Below are 23,529 nucleotides of genomic sequence, written 5' to 3'. Positions count from 1 at the left end.
TGTGTGTGTCTCCTACCTGTAGTGTGTGTGTGTGTGTGTGTCTCCTACCTGTAGTGTGTGTGTGTGTGTGTGTGTCTCCTACCTGTAGTGTGTGTGTGTGTGTGTGTCTCCTACCTGTAGTGTGTGTGTGTCTCCTACCTGTAGTGTATGTGTGTGTCTCCTACCTGTAGTGTGTGTGTGTGTGTGTGTCTCCTACCTGTAGTGTGTGTGTGTGTGTGTGTGTGTGTGTCTCCTACCTGTAGTGTGTGTGTGTGTGTGTGTGTGTGTGTGTGTGTGTGTTTGTCTCCTACCTGTAGTGTGTGTGTGTGTGTGTGTGTGTCTCCTACCTGTAGTGTATGTGTGTGTCTCCTACCTGTAGTGTGTGTGTGTGTGTGTGTGTCTCCTACCTGTAGTGTGTGTGTGTGTGTGTGTGTGTGTGTCTCCTACCTGTAGTGTGTGTGTGTGTGTGTGTGTGTGTGTGTGTGTGTGTGTGTGTGTGTGTGTTTGTCTCCTACCTGTAGTGTGTGTGTGTGTGTGTGTGTGTCTCCTACCTGTAGTGTATGTGTGTGTCTCCTACCTGTAGTGTGTGTGTGTGTGTGTGTCTCCTACCTGTAGTGTGTGTGTGTGTGTGTGTGTGTGTGTCTCCTACCTGTAGTGTGTGTGTGTGTGTGTGTCTCCTACCTGTAGTGTGTGTGTGTGTGTGTGTGTGCGTCTCCTACCTGTCCGGTCGTATGACTCGTGGCAGGTGTGTGCGATCTCTGCCCCCAGCTGGAGGAAGTGTCCGGCCTTGTCGTCTGGCGAGCCGTCGGCGCCCAGCGCGAACATCCCTCCGGCGAAGCAGGTCAGGTGACCCATCTTGCGCTCCAGGTGGCCGTTCTTCCACTCTCCAATGAAGGTCAGGCCGCCGTTGGACTTACGGATCAGGTGGCGCTCGATGGCCTGGAGGGGGAGTTGATGAAAGTGCATTTTGTACTGTATGTGTGTGTTAGGGATGGGCATTTTCAATGTCGTTAAATTATAAAATTATCTATTTGTTAATGGGAAAAAATATATTTCCCCTTGTTTTTACCGGCAACTACACTATGTAGTCTATCGAGAGGGGACCCTATTAACTGTTACACCGCTGAGCGGCATGGTGGGTACAGGTAGGTAACAGTCTGTTAACAGCTGGGGGAACAGCCCATCCCTAGTGTGTATGTAATCAAGTGAGAATGAAGTGTGTGCATGTGTACACCTAAATGTAGGTGAGAGCGTGTGTGTGTGTGTGTGTGTGTGTGTGTGTGTGTGTGCGCGCGCGCATGGGTTAGGGCTGGGCGATTAACCTGTTAAGCCCTAGCCATATTTTCCCAAAATTCGCCTAAAAGTACATAACCAGGGCCGCCTCAGGGGGTGTGCGAGCAGTGCGGTCGCACAGGGCCTCGCGGGAAGGGGGGCCTCGCACAAAAAAAAACAAAAAAAAAAAAAAAAATTATTTATTTTTTATTTTATTTTTTTGCGAGGCCCCCCTTCCCGCGAGGCCCTTTTTCATCACAGACCTAAAATCTAGTTTTGCTTATATGCTTATATATTTCACATTAGACACGTTCCTGGCTCTGAGGCTCTGCAGGCAGCAGAATTGGTTTCACTGAGGGGAGGGGTTACAGCCAGGAGCATCTGTTGAGTTCATTGTGTGTGTGCCGGGGGGGGGGGGGGGGGGGGGGGTGACTCATTGCCAGACGTGAGCGATTCGACTCACGCTCACGGCAATAAATCGGCTCTTATGAACGAGTCGCTCATGACCGACCCATCACTAGCGTCTGACTATTTCGCGCGTGCAGCATTGGAGCTTATGCCAGCCAAGATGAAAAGGACATCGTTCGGCAGATGGACTGAAGATGAAAGTTGTTGCATGTTAGACAGTTCAGTCAGGCTAGCCATCCCGGCTAAATACAGGGACAGCTAGTTAGCTTTAGCTACGTTATAATATTAAGTGTGGTTCAGTCGGGATATAGCCATGATGATGTCGGCTAGTAGCTAGTTAGCGTTAGCTAACCTAGAGACAGCGCGTGCAGCCAAGATGAAGAGGATGGTCTTTCGGCAGATGAACTTCGTCAACTCCACGCGGTTGTCTCCATCCTCTTGGACGTTTGGTGAGTTTTTAATGCACTCTATTCTATTCCCGCCGTGGATCTCTCTCTCTCTGGAGCCAAACTGGCCGACTAGCTGTTGTAGTACTAGTAGCTAACGGTGTGTGGCCTGGTGTCAGCACCTGTATTGCTTTTCTCATGTTGTACAGTTTTTCAGTGGTAGCCGCATAGCTTGCTTCTGCGTTAGCTAATGGTTAGCGATAGCCGGGTTGAGCTAACTGTTAGCCAGTTAGCTGTTTAGCTACGACGTTAGCTGCCGGCTGCGCACGTTAGTTTGATGCTATCAGTTAGCCTAGAGTTAGCTGTTAGCTTGTGCTACGACCATTGACATTAGCCGTGAGAATAGCAGGGGGTTCTGGCACTCTGACTACGACATCATCTTTGACAGAAGATGTAGTCGGGCCTGCACCATGACAAGGCTCCGGCCATAGCTTCTTTTTGTCCCGCCAGCGAGAGGCCTTTCGTCAACGTGGAGACCTGTGTTGCGGCCTTTCGCCCTGCGTTCCTTGGTGCAGGTAAGATGAATGAAAATGTAATGACATTACCCCATACCCCACTCTTCCTTCCTTCCCCTCCCGAATGTTTTGTTAATAACGATGTTTTTTTCCAGGCAAAACATATGTTACTTCACAACATTTGGAGATACGACATGTGCTGTGTGTGAATTGTCTTGGTCGTTTGTGTAGCTTGGGTAGCGTTGGGCCGTTGGCCAAAGCTGTGTGTGGCCTGGTGTCAGTACCTGGCTAGCCTATTTAGCTGATGTCGGCCATTGGCTCCTTGCTGCTTTGTTTTCTCTGGTATAGACCCTCTTCTCTTTGGATTTAAGTGTTGATCTTTGTCCTTTTGGATCTATGTATATTCATGTTGCCTTTGTGAAGTTATCTTTTCCTTCTGTTTTGTTCTTCCATTAAAAGTTGAATATCTTTGCTTATCTCTCTCATACATGCTCTCTCTCTAACACACACACATACGACAAACACACATGCTCGCTCTCTCTCTCTCTCTCTCTTTCTAACACACACAGTCTGCCTATGGCGGCCTTTCTCGATGGCTAGGCTGTGCTCGCTGAGTCTGTACCTAGTCAAGGATCTTCAGTCACAGTGCTCAGGTATTCTGCCACTGTGTACTCTCTGTTTAGGGCCAAATAGCATTTCAATTTCTTTCCAATGTGTCTCTCTCTCTCTCTCTCTGTACACTGTATATTGACTGTAGAACGGGAGCTCTCTCTCGCTCTCTCTCTTGCTATATGTTGACTGTATCATGCCCAGCCTCGGGCAGCGCTATTATTTAAGAATATGTTGACTGTATGAAAAAATAAAATAAAAAATTATATATATATATATATATATATATTTTCTTTTAACCTTTTGGGGGGGGGGGGGGGGGGGGGGGTTTAAATCTCACACAGGGCCTCGCATTTCTCCCAGGCGGCCCTGTACATAACCAAGTAAATGGAAGATTGCTCCACAGGTCCATTTGCATGTTTTTACATCTTTGATGGTGAATAACACCATGCTAACACAGTGGCGTAGCGGAGGCCCGCCCCCACTGTAGACTATCCTCTTAGATTTCGTAACGCACGGGAACACGGTGCAGTGTGAGGAGCCCAGTATGGTTCTGCGGGGCTGCAGCTGGATGCATCTCGCGCAGAGGGCGGGCCCCCCCCCCCCTCCCTGCTACGTTGTAATTATTTGCTCACCTGCGATAGGGCTAGGCTGATAACTAATGTTCATTGGCAGGCTGGGCAGCGTTCAAAACACAGCGGAAAGCGCCGGTAAAAATGAAGCGCAAATATCGACGCGGTGCTCAGAAAAACAAGATGAGAGCGAAAGCCGAACAGGAGACGGCAAAGCTACAAAAAAGAACATCATTGTTCCAGCAGGCAGCAAAGGTAGACTGACTCTAACGTTACTGAAGATGCATCGGCAGTAAGCTCCCCACCCAGGCCGGCCGCGTCCACCGCAGCCCCGGTCAGCTACGCGTCGAGTCCAGGCAGACAGACAGCCCAGCCAGGCCCCCAGCCACGCTACAGCCGCCGAGACAGGTGAGAAGAATATAACGTTTTATTCGCCATAACCAGTACGAGTAGCCTACAGGTTACATTGGAACTGGAATCGAATCCGTAAATTTTTTAGTACATGGTTTAAATGGCTGCGATGTCTATCCATAGGCGGAGGGTGAGCTGGACATTAGGGTAGGCTATTATGGGATGGACCTCGCGCGGAGCGGGCAACATTTTCTCACTTTATTATTGATTTAGGGGAGTGGGCGGGGCCCCATGGTCTGACCTGCGGGGGGGCCCCGACATATTGCGCAACGCCACTGTGCTAACATGGACCAAAAGCACAAAGATGCCAATGAGCTCATTCAGCACCGTCTTGAGATCAAGTGTACTAAAAAGCTAAGCAAAATGAACAAAGGGCAGATCATTTACAGGTTTTTTTGTAGATACAGTACATCATTTTGCCATCCGGACACATGCAATATGAAATATGGATAGAATAGAAAAGAACATTATAGAATATAAATGTCCTTATTATGGCGAAGTGATACGTCAATCAGCACAGATTTCCTCTTTCCAATGGCAGAGTTAAATCTGGATTTAGTACCACCAGGCGCCCGATAGAGGGCAGCAAAAACCCATATTCATATTTCAAATTGCATGTGTCCGGATGGCAAAATTCACTACTGTATCTACAAAACCCCTTGTAAATCATCTGCCATTTATTAATTTGCTGAGATTTTGTACACTTGATCTCAAGAAGGTGCTGAATGAGCTCAGTGGCATCTTTCTGCTTTTGGTCAATGTTAGCATTGTGTTATTCACCGTCAAAGATAAAATATATATATATATATATATATATATATATATATTCTCATTTGGTTCATTACAATTTACTAGGGCTGGGACTTTATCGCATTCATTTTTCTTACGTAATTAACTTCATAAAACATTTCACGTAAACAAATATTACGCATTTTTTCGCACGTCGCGGCACTTTGCTCTCGTCTGTCGGCTCCGGGCTGCATTTTCGCCGATCAACCGATACATTGTTGGAAAGTAGAATTTACCGCCCTTCGATCATCACCCCACTCAACCTATTGCGTGCCTCGGGTCTCGAGTTAGAAGACTAAACATCTGGCAAGCGTCATTTGACAAGCCATTCGGACGAGGAAGTCCTTTGTTTTGACTCGAGAGGCTAAATAAAGGCAGTGGACGGCCATTTTGGATAATCATTATTGCGGTACACACATTACAAAAACCTTTGTGAAATACAAATTTTCCATGGGATTTTTATAAACTTTGGACCTGTACTGTAGATAAGACTTCAGGCTATGGAGCCGTTATGTTTTCCAGCTCCTACCGTTCAGCTGGAACTTAAAAACAGGCATCTGGCAACCACTAAACAGAAATGTGAGTACACAACTTTTACTTCAGTGTGTTCAAACTAGGGCTGTCTTAAATACTCTGAAGCTTCGTTCGATGGGCATGGGATTCGAATGGGAAAATAAAATTCGAAAAAAAAGAAGAAAAAAAAGATCTATTTTTAATTTATAATTTTTTTACCTGAAAAATCATGGATGCCGTTTGTTATTTAAGATGAGGTCGGACTCGGCACTGACAGATTTGTGTTCATTGTGCTGCTTTTATAAAGCCTCTGCTTACAATATTTCATGAAAGCAAAGTGTTTCGTTTGTGTAAGATTTTAAAAGGTTTAAAGTTTACAGCACTGACAAGTATTTTTTATAGTGTCCCGACCCATATAAAAACATCATGTCCTAATAAAATATTAAGTCGAATTCTGCCTTTGTCTCTATTAACTACATATAAATATTTATATAATTGTTTGCTTTATAGACGAAGGTTGCAATATAATTATGTAATGTAATGTTGTTGGCTGTGTAACGGAGAGCAGGTGCCCAGGCAGCTCAGCTCCCGACTCATTATTAATTTAATTAATTAATCCAATCCACTTTATTTATAGAGCACATTTAAAAACAACAAAGTTGACCAACGTGCTGTACAAGTCCCAGAACAAAAAAAAATACGAATTTATTTATTTATCTCGAAGCTTTGAATTAAAATCGAATCTCTGCGCCGAAGCTTCGAATGCCAAACAAATTAAGGTCAGCCCTAGTTCAAACCTCTGTTACTCTATTTCATTAGCACTCAGTGATTTTTCTTTATTGTGTAAGAAACTTCGGAATGTTACCTTTCAAAAGAGAAAAGGTCCTTAGCGCTATATATATATATATTATTCCTAAAATTGCTGCACTTTGTAAAAAATTGCATTGATCTGACTGTTGGTCTGTGTAGTAGCTAATAAACACGATTTTGCTGCTTAAACGTATAATGTATATTCATTGATTCACTCGTATACCAAAATCCATTTGAGTTGAACATTTTAGCTTTTCGCATTAAATATTGATATGCGTTTAAAATGCGATTAATTTCTATTAATTAACTATAAAGTCTCGAATTCATTCGATTACATTTTTGAATCGAGTCCCACCACTACAATTTACTCAAGCCTTGTAACACTCAATATTTCTGACACTGGGAATACATTCCCTGAGATCCATAGATGCCCCTAGATACCAATGGCCCTTGTAGAAGTGGAGCAATCTTCCATTTATTTAGGTATGTATTTTTAGGTGAATTTTCTGAAAATATGGCTAGGGTTTAAGAGGTTAATGCAGTTTCAATTTCAATAGCGATTTTGGCTTCCCGCGATCATGAAAACAAGATAAAACGATTATTGTGTTATTGTAAATGCAGCGCATGCTTCCTTCACCGTGGTGCACTCTGCCCTCCCCTCTCAAGCCCAAACAGTAGTTTTAGCTCGTGTTGAGAGGGAGGAGGGAGGAGCCACAGCACATTTCTCCAGTTATTTTTAAACGTCTTTGGTAACTTGCAGAAGATGACAGAAAGGCAGCCTTTGGTCGAGAACAAAGGTAAAACTAATTGAGTAGTTGTTATATGATGTTTTCAAATCAATAAAATAATAATAATAATAATAATAATTTAGGACCTGCTCAGAGGTCATCAATCGGCACGCATGCGATGCATGCATGCGATTCGTATCTGCGATTAACCCATCCCGTCGTCCTTCCCCCCCAAGGGCAGCCGGGAGCAGACAGGCGTCAACGTGAGCCGCGCCAGGGGACCAATCCAAGTGCTCCTGTCCGTCTTCGTCAAGGACACCACAGCGTTAGCGATCTATTGTTGTGCATGTTTTTCCATTGGGTTTTATCTTATCGGGGGGGAAACCCTTGCGAGCACGGGGAGAACATGCAAACTCCACACAGAAAGGCCTGGGAGATACCCCACCTGGGTAACTGGCATCATGGAAACCTGGTCCCCAAGCGGGAATCGAACCCTGGACCTTCTTGCTGTGAGGCGACAGTGTTAACCACTACACCACCGTGAGTAATCATGTTTACAGGGTTCCCACAGACATTGCAAAATGAAATTAAAGGATTTTCAAGTACTTTCCTAAGCACTATTTTTCATTTTAAAAGGGCATTTAAAAGGATACAATTCACTTTTAAATGCTGTTTTTTATAGAAAAAAATCGGATACAATATTTATGGCTTAAAACCAATTTCCGACAATTAGTTACATTTTATTTAAATATTGATTCAGAACAATCTTATCATGGATGAACAAAACTTTCAATGCGAATGGTTGATGTGAATTTTAAGGAATTTTTAAGCACATTGTTAAAAAAGTTGCTGTTTTCAAGGCATTCCAGGCCTTGTCTTTCAAGCATTAAGCACTTCAAGGACCTTGTGCGAACCATGTGTTTAATAATCATGATTTCAATATCAATGGTATGGGTTGGGCACAAAACAAAACAAATCCACTCAGTTTACCATCACATCTCTCCACTTCCCAGGGTGTCTCCACCTCCAGCTCTGCGGCAGCTGTCATCCTCCCTCCCTCCCTCCCTGCTCACTCCCTCCCTCCCACCCTGCCTTACTCCCTCCCTGCCTCACTCCCTCCCACCCTGCTTTACTCCCTCCCTGCCTTACTCCCTCCCTGCCTCACTCGCTCCCTCCCACCCTGCCTTACTCCCTCCCTGCCTCACTCCCTCCCTGCCTCACTCCCTCCCTCCCTGCCTCACTCCCTCCCTCCCTGCCTTACTCCCTCCCTGCCTCACTCCCTCCCTGCCTCACTCCCTCCCACCCTGCCTCACTCCCTCCCTGCCTCGCTCACTCCCTCCCTGCCTCACTCACTCCCTCCCTCCCTGCCTCACTCCCTCCCTGCCTCACTCCCTCCCTGCCTCACTCCCTCCCTGCTTTACTCCCTCCCTGCCTCACTCCCTCCCACCCTGCCTTACTCCCTCCCTGCCTCACTCTCTCCCTGCCTCACTCCCTCCCTGCCTCACTCCCTCCCTGCCTCACTCCCTCCCTGCCTCACTCCCTCCCTGCCTCACTCCCTCCCTGCCTCACTCCCTCCCTGCCTCACTCCCTCCCACCCTGCTTTACTCCCTCCCTGCCTCACTCCCTCCCACCCTGCCTTACTCCCACCCTGCCTCACTCCCTCCCTCCCTGCCTCACTCACTCCCTCCCTCCCACCCTGCCTCACTCCCTCCCTGCCTCACTCACTCCCTCCCTCCCACCCTGCCTCACTCCCTCCCTCCCTGCCTCACTCACTCCCTCCCTCCCACCCTGCCTCACTCCCTCCCTGCCTCACTCACTCCCTCCCTCCCACCCTGCCTCACTCCCTCCCTTGCTCCCTGCTTCACTCCCTCCCACCCTCCCACCCTGCCTCCCTCCCACCCTGCCTCACTCCCTCCCTTGCTCCCTGCTTCACTCCCTCCCTGGCTCGGTCCCTCCCTCCCTCCCTTGCTCCCTCCATCTCTCCCTCCCTCTCTCCATGACCAATCAAGCTACATCCTTACTAGACATAGACAGGAAACATCTGCTTCCAGGTATTAAAAAAAACATTAAAGGAACTCTTGGTGATGTAGCGCTCAACACAGTGCCTCATACTGCAGTTTCTGCTGTCTTGAGGTCATAATGATACCAGTACACAGGAAGCTTGTTGAGGTGATGGGAGACAGGTAGAATTACCGTCAGGAGGGATGGGGGATCCACAACTGGGTCACAGTCTGGAGAACTCTGAGCTATTATGTAGGCCCTACACCAAGAATGCAGACACAGTGAACTTAATAGGATTAACTGAAATAATGAGGGAATAACACACCTGGCCAAGGAACAGCTGAGCAGCCAATTACTTTTTGTCCCTTAAAAAGGGGGGTGGATATGCAGAAACTGTTGTAATTCCTACAATGTGTACCTGATTTGGATGTAAATCCATTTGGATACCCTCAAATTAAAGCTGAAAGTCTGCACTTAAAGCACATCTTGGTTGTTTAATTTCATTTGTTTCATTCCAAGTCTCATTGTGGTGGTGTACAGAGACAAAATGATGACAATTGTGTCAATGTCCAATATGTGTCACTGCTATAGTATTCATTCAAACTATGGATTACAGCACTATCCTGTACATCAGCATGAGACATAACAGCTGTATTATGGAATGCCAAGATAGATAGGCAGCATTCTGAGGTCGATGGATAATTTAGCAAACAATTACAACCGTCAGCATTTTGGTATTATACTGTTGCTCCTTAACACATTGACCGCCACAGCAGGGGGCGCTAATACCCCATTCATTGCCAGGTCTTTATTCAATGGATATCGTTTTAGACTATGGCATTTGCGGAGTGGTTAAAATATATCTTATATTATATCTATGGGTCTAATAACGCCGTCAGGTCTCAGTGAGCTGCTTCTAGTCAACATTGCAGAGACAGATTGTTTTTTCATTCGTACATTTCCGTTTTATACCGTTTTGAATAGAGTATGGTTTGGGTGTTTTTCAGTAATTCCAGGAAAAGGCGAGAAAAATGCATTTGACTGTAATCCAGTCATCACGTTGTAATTATTCTGCTGATTATCTAATCATCCTGAAATCAATGCTAGATTATCACTATTATGTCTCCTCGTCCATACATGAAATGACCGTCGTAGCTATTGGCGCTATTCGATTGGCGGCCAATAACAAGTAAACTCATTGTTGGCGGCCATTGTGTTAAAGCCCACAATGTGATAAACACTGAATGTCACTTTTACTGTTCTACGTCTCCTCTCTAACTGAACGGTCTCATGAATGTGCCCATTGGTCATTGTGTTAAAAGAGGTGTAACATGTGGTGTGTGTGTGTGTGTGAAGAACTACCGTCTCGTACCTCGATGGCGTCGTCGTATGTCTTGCGGGCCTCCGTGTCGGTCTTGTCTGACATCAGCCAGGCCTTCAGCAGGTATTCATAGAAACTATCCCCTAGACCTCCCACCGAGGTATGGTCTGGAGAGAGAGAGAGAGAGAGAGAGAGATGGAGAGAGAGATGGAGAGAGAGAGATGGAGAGCGAGAGGAATATAGTAGGTGAGTGAGTGAGAGGGAGGAAAAGTGGGGTGGGGAGAGAGGCAGGGTGGGGGTGTAGAAAGAGAGTTTGGGGGGGGGTGAAGTGGGACAGAGAGGAGTATAAGGGACAGAGGGAGGGTAGGGGAGAGAAAGACGATGTGAATTATTCATGTCTCATCCTCCCTGGCAGAGAGTGGCTTCAAAAGCAGCTCTTGTGCCCTGAGTGTTTCTCACACGCAGACATATTGTGGTGGTAGTGACTCTTTTTTGTTTTGTTTACTTTCTCCCAGATGTACCGTTTGAAAGTCCCCCGACCCAGTCCCAGCGGAAGTCTGTTCAGCCTTTTACGGCTGTCCTAATTAAAATGACAACACACTATAGTGAGCATGAGCTCTCAATTTCACTGGACATGGATGGCTGCACACACACACACTCTTGTGCATTGATGCATCAGAGTACACAGTCATCTGCATAACTGACACACACATCTTGTCATGATTACTAGTCTCTCTCTCTCTCTCTCTCTCTCTCTCTCTCTCTCTCTCTCTCTCTCTCTCTCTGAATTATTAACGTTAGCCTGCTGCAACTCGCACATATCTAGCTGTTAGCAATGACAGCAGCCAGGGGGGTTACTTACAAGTTCTCCTCAACAAACAAACACCAACATGTTCCACTTGAATTGAATTGTTACAATACTGACTCCAAACACTGGCTTATCCTCCAGGTCCCTCATATCAACTAAACATATTTAAAAGAAAAGACACCTTTCTGTCACAAACCACGTGCCACAGCCGACAAGTGGTGTAAATTCTTCACTCACTCAGCTCATAGAGATTACCATAATTCCTCGCAAATGACGTACGTAATTTAACTGCGCTGTACATTGCGCAGCAGAAGTTAATTATTTGTACTTTTAAAGGAAAACTCCAACATTTTGGGAAATTAGCTTATTTGGCATCTACCCTGGAGTTAGACAAGAAGATACATACCCTTTTTCTTCTCTGTGCATGCAGTAGGAGTAGGAAGACACGTACCGTTAGCCTAGCTTAGCGTCAGTCACTGGAAGTAGGTTCCTCCATTAGCCTAGTTCCAAACGTCTTCCTACTCCTACTGCATGCACAGAGAAGAAAAAGGTATGCATCTTCTTGTCTAACTCCAGGGTAGATGGCAAATAAGCTAATTTCCCAAAATGTTGGAGTTTTCCTTTAAAGAGTGAGCTGACATGTCCAGCAGAAACAGAGTAAGCTCTGCATCACTTTTAAAGAGTGAGCTGGCATGTCCAGCAGAAACAGAGTAAGCTCTGCATCACTTTTAAAGTGAGATGACATGTCCAGCAGAAACAGAGTATGCTCTGCATCACTTTTAAAGAGTGAGCTGACATGTCCAGCAGAAACAGAGTAAGCTCTGCATCACTTTTAAAGAGTGAGCTGACATGTCCAGCAGAAACAGAGTAAGCTCTGCATCACTTTTAAAGAGTGAGCTGACATGTCCAGCAGAAACAGAGTAAGCTCTGCATCACTTTTAACTCATTGAACGCCAGAGGTCGCTGTGGGCGTATATGGCCGTGTGCGCCAGCGCTTTGTTCAATGGGGATAAATGCCGGTGTTTGCAGTGCTAAAACTATATTAAATATTATAGCTATGGATCTAATAACATAGTCGATTGTCATTGAGTTTCTTCTGGTCAACTTTTTTCATCCATACATTTCCGTTTTATACCGTGGTGAATATGAGTATAGTTTTAGAGTGATTCTGTGTAATCCCAGGAAACACAGCCAAACAGCGTTTTACTGCATTTCATTATAAATCGTGCCATTCCTCGCCTGGATCAATAATCAATCTGAAATCAACGCTAGATTATCGGTATTATGTTTCATCATGCATGCATGAAAGGGTGGGGGGGAAGTCGTTTTTCTATGCTTCGATCGCCACCAACGGAATACGCTACACAGTACATAATACAGACACACGCTCCGTTCGCGGGGAAAGAATTATCGGATCAACGCAAGATTGATAACATATAGTCCTTACCTTGTCTATGATGTACTGCAAAAAGAATAATCCAATTATCTGATCGCCATTCCAAATACTGATCACGATCGTGTTTCCAAACGTAATCCAGCATTGAACAGGAACGGGGGGGGGGGGGGTGACCCTCGTCGATGCATCAGTTATAACCGCTTGTCTTGCCGGAGTATTTAGACCCCGCCCGCACGCCGCAGCTCGGCCCAGACAACAAGCCACATCGTTTCAAATGGAGTGCAATAGTGGCCGCAAGGCGTTAGGTGGCGGAATTGGACGTTTGCGATCTCAGACCCATTCCCAATGATAACATCAGGCTGGATGGATGAATTATGAAGGGAAATATCGAATAAAATAAATGACGACCAAAACCCGAGAAATCTCGGGTCTGGCGCCCAGCGCATGGCGAGTTAACCCGACTTATCTCGGGTTTGGCCCGAATGAGTTAAAGGCAGACACCCTGGCAACAACGATTTTCTTAAAGTACATGGCCAAGTAGTGGAATTTACACAATTTAACATAAATGGACTTACGAAAAAGAGTGATTATTTAAAAAAAGTTAAAAACTAGGCGTTCAGGTGGCGTAGCGGAGATTGCGTTAGTCACCAACGCCGGAGACGCTGGATTCGCCTGTTCGAATCCAGCTCCGGTGTTGTCACCAGCTTGGCTGGCCTTTCACACTAATACAATTGGCAGTATTAGAGGGTGGGAAAGCTGGCGGGGTGGGTCCGGGTCGTTGTAAACAGCGACTCCTACAGTTCGGTCGGGGCGCCTGCTCAGCACGGATAGGATCTAAGGGGGGTAGTGTGATCCTTCCACACGTTACACCCTCTCAGTGAGAGTCCAAGGAGGGATATTTGGGGCCAATATTCAGTTGCGGTAAATGTGAATTTTTAACACAAAGCTGCCTATGAATGAACAAATGTTTAACAGAATACTTTGTACAACATGGAATATTTGAACAATAAAAGAGCATGAGGTTCCCTGAAGGCGCGGAGCTCTGACTGCATGAAGATATTAAACTGCTGTTCAATCCTTCATCACATTCTCTTCAATTCATCTTCCTCTTGAATCTTCCCCCAGAATTCATTTGAGTTACTTTCACTTTCCTTAGTTACTTTTACATAATACTTCTATACATGTTTCTGTTTTCCTTCACTATACACAACATCCTACTGAAGATCTGAACTTAGGACTAGTCATTTGTGGTACAGTCTGCCCCGTTTCTGTGTGGAACCATCAGCTTCCATAGTTTATTTATGGTATTGGCCTACTTTGTGCATTTATTCAATCACTATTGATTTAACAGATCAATGTTCCTTGCATACTTTGTTATATATTGGCCCTCACATTGGATTGTATTTATATGGACTGCATTTATATAGCGCTTTCATCCAAATCGCTGTGCAACTATGCCTCACATTCACTCCTTCACTCACACACCAACGGCAGAGGCAACCATGCAAGGTGCCAACCTGCTCATTGGGAGCAGTTAGGGGTTAGTAAGTGTCTTGCTCAAGGACACTTTGACTTGCTGCCGGGAGAAGCCAGAATCAAATGGGGAACCTTCCGATTATGGTTCTACCTCCTGAGCCACTGTCGTCCCGCATTGAACAGGAACGTGCAACAGACCACACAATGCAATGGCAAGTCAACTGAGTCCAGATGACTGGTGCAGACATTACCAATGTGAATGAATCACTCTTAAATACGTTATGAATCATCTACGAGAGACATGACAACGGAGCACAGCGGGAGAGAGGATTAAAGAGGGGAAACACTGGAATGATGTTTTTAGTTTCCGTCTTCATCTGAAAGCCATTGCAGCAGTGGAAATCATGTTCTGTTTCAATTGACCACCTGTTGTGCTCAATTCAGACCGATAGCGTAAACCTCAAAAGCAGATTTTCTTTGGTCTGGTCGTCAAGAGTTTAGTGGGCTGCTAATGTTAAGTCGTCAGTCCTCCATCATTGTGTCGGTATGTTGAAAAAAAAAGTATGATATTGTTAAATCTACAGACAGCTGTATTTAGGATGTGTGTGGGTGCGTGTGTATATACCTGTATATAATCCTTTCTATATACCCCTTTATACACCTGCATATAACCTATATAACTGTGTGATAGCATGTACAATAATGCTGTATATACCACCAATATACTGTATATATTCATTTATACTTACCATATATACATTTATCCACCTCTGTCTGTATATACCTGCATATAATCATCTTACATATCTGTAGATACTATATCTGTACATATCCCTTACCTACTCCTAGTTATACCGCTGGCCAGTATGACTTACTACCATAGTGTCTTTATACCTGTATCACTGTACATATTAATACTACCACTGTGTACATGCATCTGATTAACACTATTACTCAGTAGTATTACTATTAGGGCTGTCAGTTTATCGCGTTAATTAGATTACTTAATTACACAGCAAGTTATCGCGTTATGAAAATTAACATTTTTTTTTAAAATATTTTTTAATCTCATTCATTCCATAAGCACGTAGAATACACATTTACAGACTTTTTTTTTAATATGTCCATTTGCATGTTCTTGGTATCTGATTCTAGGGACATCTATGGATCTCAGGGAATGTATTCCCAGTGTCAGAAATACTGTGTCTGTTACTAGGCTTGAGTAAATTGTAATGAACCAAATGAGAATATCAATACATTTTTTTGTATCTTTGACTGTGAATAACACCATGCTAAAATTACCAGACCTGAAAAATCTAAGCAAATGAATAAATGGAAGATGATTAAACAGAAGGTTTTGTAGATACAGTACTGAATTCTGCCATCCGGACACATGCCATTTGAAATATGATTATAGAATATAGAATATCAGGTCTAAAATGGTTATGCGATTCAAATGTGATTAATTAGATTAATTAATTAATTAATTACAAATCCCGTAATTAATTAGATAAAAAAATGTAATAGCCTGACAGCACTAATTACTATTGCTCTTCACTGTTACATTTGCACTCTGGTTGGATGCCAGACTTATTTCTGTTGTACTGTACTTGTGCTGTATAATGACATTTTAATCTAATCTAATATGAGCGCGGGGGGAGAGATGAGGGATACAGAGAAACGAATGTTACAGTGAGTAGTGAACTCTGGTTCTTCTGACCAACTACACAGTGCGTTTTGCAACTTTGGCTCCTCTTAGATAAAGGACTTTATTGGCCAGCCGATTAAAAAAGGCTGATACAAGAAAACGATCTTACTAAAACTGAACACCAAAAGCTAAAAGGGAATGATTAGGACATGTGTACAGTATGCATCTTCCTTTAACTCAAAAGCAAGGAGAGCGGCCATATTATTAGATAAAAACCTACCCTTTTTCTGTGGGAATTAATTTTTTCTGATTGAGCAGGGTGATATGTATTGATTCAAGGCAATATGTACTCTGAAATTGGAAAATGTTCAATGTGTATGCCACAAATTACAATAACCATTCCTTCATTCAAGAAATATTTCTTAAGAGTGTCTGAATGCTGTGGGAATACATCGATAGGAGGAGACTTTCTGCCTTGACCCGGTTCTGGAAAGGTCTTCAGACCAGGGCTCTAGAGTGCGACCATATTGCTCGCATATGCCCCTAGAAATATGTGTGTGTGAACCGGAAAAATCAATTACTTGCACGGTGTGCGAGTGAAGATTACAGCCTCAGTCGTGTTTTTTTTTTTTCCTTGGCTGATAAATAGTTAAAAAACTACAAGTCCCACATTGCACTCAAGTCCAATTACAGTAGAGTGACGTGACTGGTTTCAAGGGAAAGAAAGGAAATGACCAATCGGAAGCTCTCATTTGCTTGTTTACTTCCTGAAAGTCCGCCATTGTGCTATGCGAGACTTTCCCGAGACACAAGTAACATTAAATTAACTTATTCTAGTCTTACCAATAGCAATAGATTTTAGAACACAGATTTATCGATAGCAATAGTAATATAACGTTAATGCAACAAAACGAATGCCTTGCTTTGTTAATCATAACGTTGATGCAGTAGCGTATGTCGTTGTGTTGGCTGTAATCGACCGTCAATCAATGGTCTACCTGACACGCAAACTCATAAACAATGTTTCTGTACTGGAGGTGTACAGTATTTCAATAGGCAACCCTGAAAGGATTATTTTTCTAGAAGAGCAACACTAGCCAAAACATAGGCATTGTATGCATAAAAGGGGCAAAAGCTAAAGTTAAGTGACTGTTACTTTTGTAGCAGTAGTTTGATTTGATAGTTTATTTGATAGGGACAGCACATGTTAATGAACATCAAGTACAAAATGTAAACATGCAGGGTTGTAGCAAGAGCTAATTTACACCAGGAGACAGCTAAACTCTTTCAATAAATAAATAGCCTGCTTAGGGTAAAAGCATTGTGACAATCAATGATAAAAACAACAATAAAAACAAGAAACTAGTTACATAAACTAAATCAGATAAAAAATTATCACAGTTCTGGTTTGCCTTAAGATGCAGTTTAAGATGAGTCTTGAACATGGAGTATGTAAGGCAGTCTCTAATCACAACTGGTAGGCTATTCCAGTAGTTACCACCTTTAACAGATAACACAGTTTTAGCAAAGGTAGTATACCGAAAAGGCACCTTACAGTCCCCTCTACTGATGGCCCTGGTGGTAATGCCAGTGTCTCCTTTTTGTTTAATGTCCCTGCCTTTCTTATTAGGCCTAGTTGTTGGCTACAACTTTGCCACAGTAGGCAATAGGCATTAATCACTTAATAGTTCAAATGTCTGTGTCCCATTCCCGTTTGCACACGCAGATACACACACACAGTGGGCCAGTGACTTTGGTGGTATGTGCTATTGCACATATGTGTGCCCCGTTCCCGTTTGCACATGCACGCACAGTACAAATATACATTTATAAAAAAAAAATCCGTTACTTGAAATATTTTCACTGTGCTCCTAAATATTTTTGTGTGCTCCTAAATATTTTTGTGTGCTCCTAAATTTATTTGTGTGCTCCTAAATTGTTTCATTTAGGAGCACATGTGCTCCTTGGGAAAAAGGTTAGCGTAGAGCCCTGCTTCAGACACTGTTATGGCAAGGACCAAAGCAGTCGGATCTGCACTGGCCTTTATGAAACATCTACACCTTTATGAAAGCCTTATTGTACATGCTATCATACATAGTTCTAAAGGTAGACTATAGCTTCAGGTAGGTAGTTATGATTACAGTGTAAAGTAGTTGTAGACCGTGAAAGCAGTAGACGGTTATAAACAGAGTATAGGCGACAGAGTATACCAGCGCCATGAATGCCCGTCTCTGCCGTAGCCTGTCTCTGCCATAGCTAGGTGTAGGTGTCTGTCTCTCTCTCTCTCCCCTCTCTCTCCTTTAAGTTCCATTCCTCCATCACCTCTTCATCTACATGCCAATCAAAGGGTCATGCAGGAACACCTGTCAATCAAAGAGAAGGCTTGCTGGCTGGGTGAGTCAGAGCAGCTTTAATGCAAAGATGACACGCGCTCACACACACACACACACTCACTCACTCACTCACTCACTCACTCACTCACTCACTCACTCACTCACTCACTCACTCACTCACTCACTCACTCACACCAGAGATGAAAGAGGGTAAAGGAAAATAAATCTGAATCTAAGTGTAGGGTTTGTGAGCACATGCTGAAAATCTTTTTGGTTGGTTATTTGTTACCATGGTGATGGTATTGTTCACCAGCAAGCTAGCTAACGGTGACTTTGCTCTTCAAGCAGGCTTGTTATCGGCTAACGCTAGTTCAATAATATAGCATAACAAACTCCATTTATTTGATTTATTAAATGTATTAAATATTAATCATTAACACATTCAGTGCCGTTCACGGATAAACACTTTTATGACGCCCAACCGTTGAGTGCCAATCACTGATTAACCATTTGGTTGCCGAAAACGTAGAACTACGTTTCTGTCGCCCGATCGTTGAGTGCCGGAAACGTAGATCTATGTTTTTCTCACTGTATTTCTTTTATTCGCTATTGCCATTCATAATTCAGCGGGGCACCTTGTGCATACTGTTCTGAGTGTGTCTGAGCTGGCAGACGGTCTTATACCGCCCTCTAACGCCTTCTGCCATTATTGCACCCAGTTAGAAACGGGGTTAGTTTCTTTTCTCTACCGAGCTGCGGCGTGGGGGCGGATCCTAAACACGCTTGTAGGGATGGTTTGGACTACTCACCCCGCCCGCGCGTTAAACTGCAATGCCCAACAACATCAGAGACAGGATCGCTGTGGATAACTGGAATGGCGATCAGATATTTGGATTCTTTTTTTTGTATTACAGAGACCAGGTAAGGACACTATATATGAAAGCTTGCATTGATCTGATATGTGATTGATGCTATCTGTGTTTTATGTGTATGGCTGTCTGCCGTTGGGTTGCTAAACCACATTGCATGCTTGCACGAGGAAGGATAATAATTATGATCTAGCGTTGATTTCAGGAAGATCCGATAAACTGGCGGAAAATTACAACGTGTTTATTGAATTACACAAAAACTTTGTTTTTGCGTCTTTTCCCTGGAATTACTCAGAAGCAACCAAACTATATTCATATTCAAAAATAGTGATGCACGATATATCGGCCGCCGATATAATATCGGCCGATATGGCAGTTTTTTTTACACATTGGTATCGGTCCGATATCAAGATAGGGCCGATATGAACAAAATTAAAATACATATTTTTTTTATCTTTTTTTTGCCTTAAATAGTTTCAAAATATCAGTCATTTCTGAAAATAAGTTACAAAAGTAAAAAAAAAAAAATGCATTTTGGAAAATAGCTCTTTATTTGACATAGTGTTTTCTATAGAGAGATATCGACATCGGTAGATATCGGTATCGGCCAGAACAGCAATATTAATATCGGTTATCGGTCACAATTTTCACATCGGTGCATCACTATTCAAAACGGTATAAAACGGAAATGTACGGATGAAAAAATAATCAGTTTTTGCATGTTGATCAGAAGCTCAACTCACTGAGACTCAATGGCGTTTTTAGACCCATAGTTGCACTATAAAATATACCGTAGGTTTAGCTCTACAAACTACAACTACGTTTACATGGGGTTAATGGACGGCAAGGAAGGGGTCACTTGCCGGAAGGGGTGTGGCACTCAATACTTTTTAAGACACCGGATTCATTATGCTGTATAAGGTTATGGCGTGGGCCAAATGGACATATGATCTACCAGATGGCGATCAAATAATTGGAAAATTCTTTTTGGAATCCAACCGGCCAAAGGTAAGAGCAATTTGACGTCAATTTCAGCTTGATCGTGCAAGGATTTCATAGCCATCTCCCAGATCAGCGTATGTTGTGGTAATAACGAATGGCGTTATTGGCAATCAATTCATCAGAAATGACCCCCCCCCCCCCGCCCCCCCCTTTCATGCATTCATGATGGAACATAATACCGATCATATGCATTTGGATTTTTAACTGTATCGTGTGTAGGGACGAAACGCCAATGGATTTAACGTTAGTGATATAAATAGCCTCACAGGAATTATCCCAGATCATTCCGATATAACACTCATATTCACCACGGTATAAAACGGGAACGTATCGATGGAATTTCTTTTTCTTGTTTGCATCTTTACTGTCAATTGACAATGATATTGGATCCATAGCTATAATATTAAATATAGGTTTAGCTCTACAAACAACGTGACGCACAGTGAAAGTTTGTAATGGAAAGCTGGCCTGACAACAGCGGGCCCCGTCTAATGGCTGGCACTAGGAATGTCCGATATTGGCATTAAAATGTGATATCGGAAATTATCTGTATTGTTTTTTTTTTTTTTATATTTATTTAACCTTTATTTACCCAGGCAAGCAAGTAAGAACACATTCTGATTTTTTTTATTGTCAAAAGTATGCATAATGTTGTGTTAATTCCACGACAAGAGATATGTAATGTTAATTACCTGAAATGATAACGTTTTTTGGGGGGGGGGGGGGGGGGGGGAACCCTGCATATATCGGTATCGGTTAATATCGGAAATGAAGAGTTGGACAATATCGGTATAGGTAAAAAAGCCAATATCGAGCATCCCTAGCTGGCACCCAATGTGTTAAAACAATAATGAGGCTACACATCTGTGACTGTCATCAAATGTTGTATAGAATTAAACCCTGATTGCCGCCGCTTCATTTAATTAGCATATCACTCTTCCTTAACCAATCAGGACAGGGCTATGTCTTTCATCTCATTATCAAATAATCTTGCACACACACACACACACACACACACACACACACACACACACACACACACACACACACACACACACACACACACACACACACACACACACACACACACACACACACACACACACACACACACACACACACACACACACACACACACACACACACACACACACACACACACACACACACACACACACACACACACACACACACACACACACACTGTTGGGAAATATCTATCCTCGTTCGCTATTGACATCACAAAATGAAAGCATTTTTTCTTTTACATAATATGTTTAAACAAAATACAGACCAACCCCAATTCACAGGGACCTCTGCAGTGTTTTGAGCTAGGCAGGAATGCACAGGTTCATCCATTCAACCGTGCAGGGGCCTGACACAGTTAGCAACTTCATAGAAGCTGCTTCAACATTTTATGTTGAATGGCTAGTTGTAACAACGTATATGAATAGTAGTTGTGTGAACTGGGCGGCTATGTGGTGTAGTGGGCAAGGCGCTCGCCACCAATGCAGGAGACGCTGGGTTCGAGCCCAGCTCTCCACATTGCTATCAGCTTGGCTGGTCGTTCATACTAACACAATTGGCAGTGTTAGGGGTGGGAAAGCTGGTGGGTGGGTCCTGGTCGTTGTAAACAGCGACTCCTACAGTTCGGTCGGGGCGCCTGCTCAGCGCGGATATGATCTAAGGGGGGTAGTGTGATCCTTCCACACGTTAGGCTTGTGGAGGGGACTGAAGACAATAACTGACTACAAAGTCAGCGCCCCCTCAATGGGGAGCGACGACGCCTCTCTAGCGGACAAACTCAACTCCTTCTACGCTCGGTTCGGTGTAGACAGTGTCGCCGCTAGCCCTCTGGCTAGTGACGTCACTGGCGCACCGGCTGTTGTGGAGGGGGGGGGGGCAACCGCGGGGGGGCGGGGGCGCTCTCTCGTTGTCGGAACACAGTGTGAGAAGAGCATTTATGCAGGTGAACACCAGGAAGGCTGCAGGCCCAGATGGTATAACAGGACGCATACTTAAGTCCTGTGCAAACCAGCTTGCCCCGGTGTTCACCGCCATATTTAATCAATCCCTGGCGGAGTCAGTAGTCCCTGCCTGCTTCAAGATGTCTACCATCATCCCTGTACCGAAGAAACCCTCCCCAACATGTCCAAATGATTACAGACCGGTGGCACTCACCTCTGTGGTCATGAAATGTTTCGAGAGGCTGGTCAAGGACCACATTTGTGCCTCTCTCCCCAGTGATATGGACCCTATGCAATTTGCATACAGGACAAACAGGTCCACTGATGACGCGGTCTCCCAGGTACTGCACAGCACTCTCTCCCACCTTGACCGTCAGAAGGGGGGCTATGTGAGACTGTTGTTCATTGACTACAGCTCAGCGTTCAACACCATAGTCCCCACCAGACTGGTGGACAAGCTGATCGAGCTAGGCCTGAGCTCCGCCCTGAGCGCCTGGGTACTGGACTTTCTGAGTGAAAGACCCCAGGCGGTCAGGGTGGGGGGTCAGACCTCCAACACCATCACCCTGAGCATCGGGTCCCCCCAGGGCTGTGTTCTAAGCCCCCTGCTGTACTCACTCTACACACACGACTGTGCGGCCAAGTTCAGCTCCAACTCCATTGTGAAGTTCGCCGACGACACGGTGGTGGTGGGGCTGATCTCGGACAACGACGAGAAGGCCTACCGAGAGGAGGTTGAGGTACTGGAACATTGGTGCCAGGACAACAGCCTGCTCCTGAACATTGGTAAAACCAAGGAGCTGATCGTGGATTATAGGAGAGGACAGCAGGAGACACACACACCACTGACGATTAACGGGGCTACCGTGGACAGGGTGAGCAGCTTCAAGTACCTGGGGGTCCACATCTCAGAGGACCTGACATGGTCAACACACATAGACACAGTAGTAAAGAAAGCGAAGCAGCGCCTCTACCACCTGAGACAGTTAAGGAAGTTCAGAGTATCGGGGAAGATACTCCAGTCCTTCTACTCAGGAGCTGTAGAGAGCATCTTGACCGGAAACATCACTGCCTGGTATGGGAACAGCACGGCACAGGACAAGAAGGCCCTACAGAGAGTGGTGCGCTCAGCCGAGCGTACCACGGGTATTGCGCTACCTCCCCTGCAGGCTCTATACAACAAGAGGTGCAAATCCAGAGCCTGCAGGATAATGAAAGACCCCCACCACCCCAATAACAGCCTGTTCCAGCTGCTGAGGTCAGGCAGACGCCTGCGAACTCCAGCTACTAGGACGGAGAGGCTTAGGCTAAGCTTCTTCCCCCAGGCCATCAGAGCCTTGAACAATGAACATTGAGAGACACAGAAACTGAACTATCCACACACAAGCACATACACGACACGCACGCTGAGCACGCTCACACACTAGCAGCCACTTTAACACTCATGCCGCACACACGCACACTTATGGCCAGAGGAAATGCCACTTAAAGTAGTATAGCATCAGGAACAGTGTATTGCACTACTAAAGCTACCTAGCATGTCCTATATGCTCTGTAAATACTAATGTACAGATACCGAGATGGCACACCATGTACCTGTTTATTGCACTGTTTTATTGGATTCTATTAATATGTTGTACCACTGTATTTTATTGGATTCTATTATATGTTGTACCACTGTATTGCACATCGTCGCGGGCAAGACCAGCCGCATTT

The 23,529-nt window shown here is 44.4% G+C and overlaps 1 protein-coding gene across 1 annotated transcript in view; it reads right to left on the bottom strand.

Moving 5' to 3' along the window:
* Nucleotides 1–698: 698 nt before the first annotated feature.
* The window catches only part of LOC311248602 (mannosyl-oligosaccharide 1,2-alpha-mannosidase IB-like), a gene marked incomplete at both ends in the record, with an annotated part of 80,427 nt that continues 57,596 nt past the window's right edge, over nt 699–23,529 (bottom strand). Inside the window, 2 exons of the mRNA XM_084339459.1 lie at nt 699–918; nt 10,366–10,481. Coding sequence (XP_084195585.1) covers nt 699–918; nt 10,366–10,481 — 336 coding nt within the window. The remainder of the gene's footprint in view (nt 919–10,365; nt 10,482–23,529) is intronic.

Source organism: Notolepis coatsorum (genome assembly GCF_963971535.1).
Source record: "Notolepis coatsorum genome assembly, contig: SCAFFOLD_689, whole genome shotgun sequence".
In the NCBI taxonomy this organism is placed as follows: Eukaryota; Metazoa; Chordata; class Actinopteri; order Aulopiformes; family Paralepididae; genus Notolepis; species Notolepis coatsorum.
The sequence above is the reverse complement of the archived record's forward strand: the minus strand, read 5'-3'. Positions and strand labels throughout refer to the sequence as shown.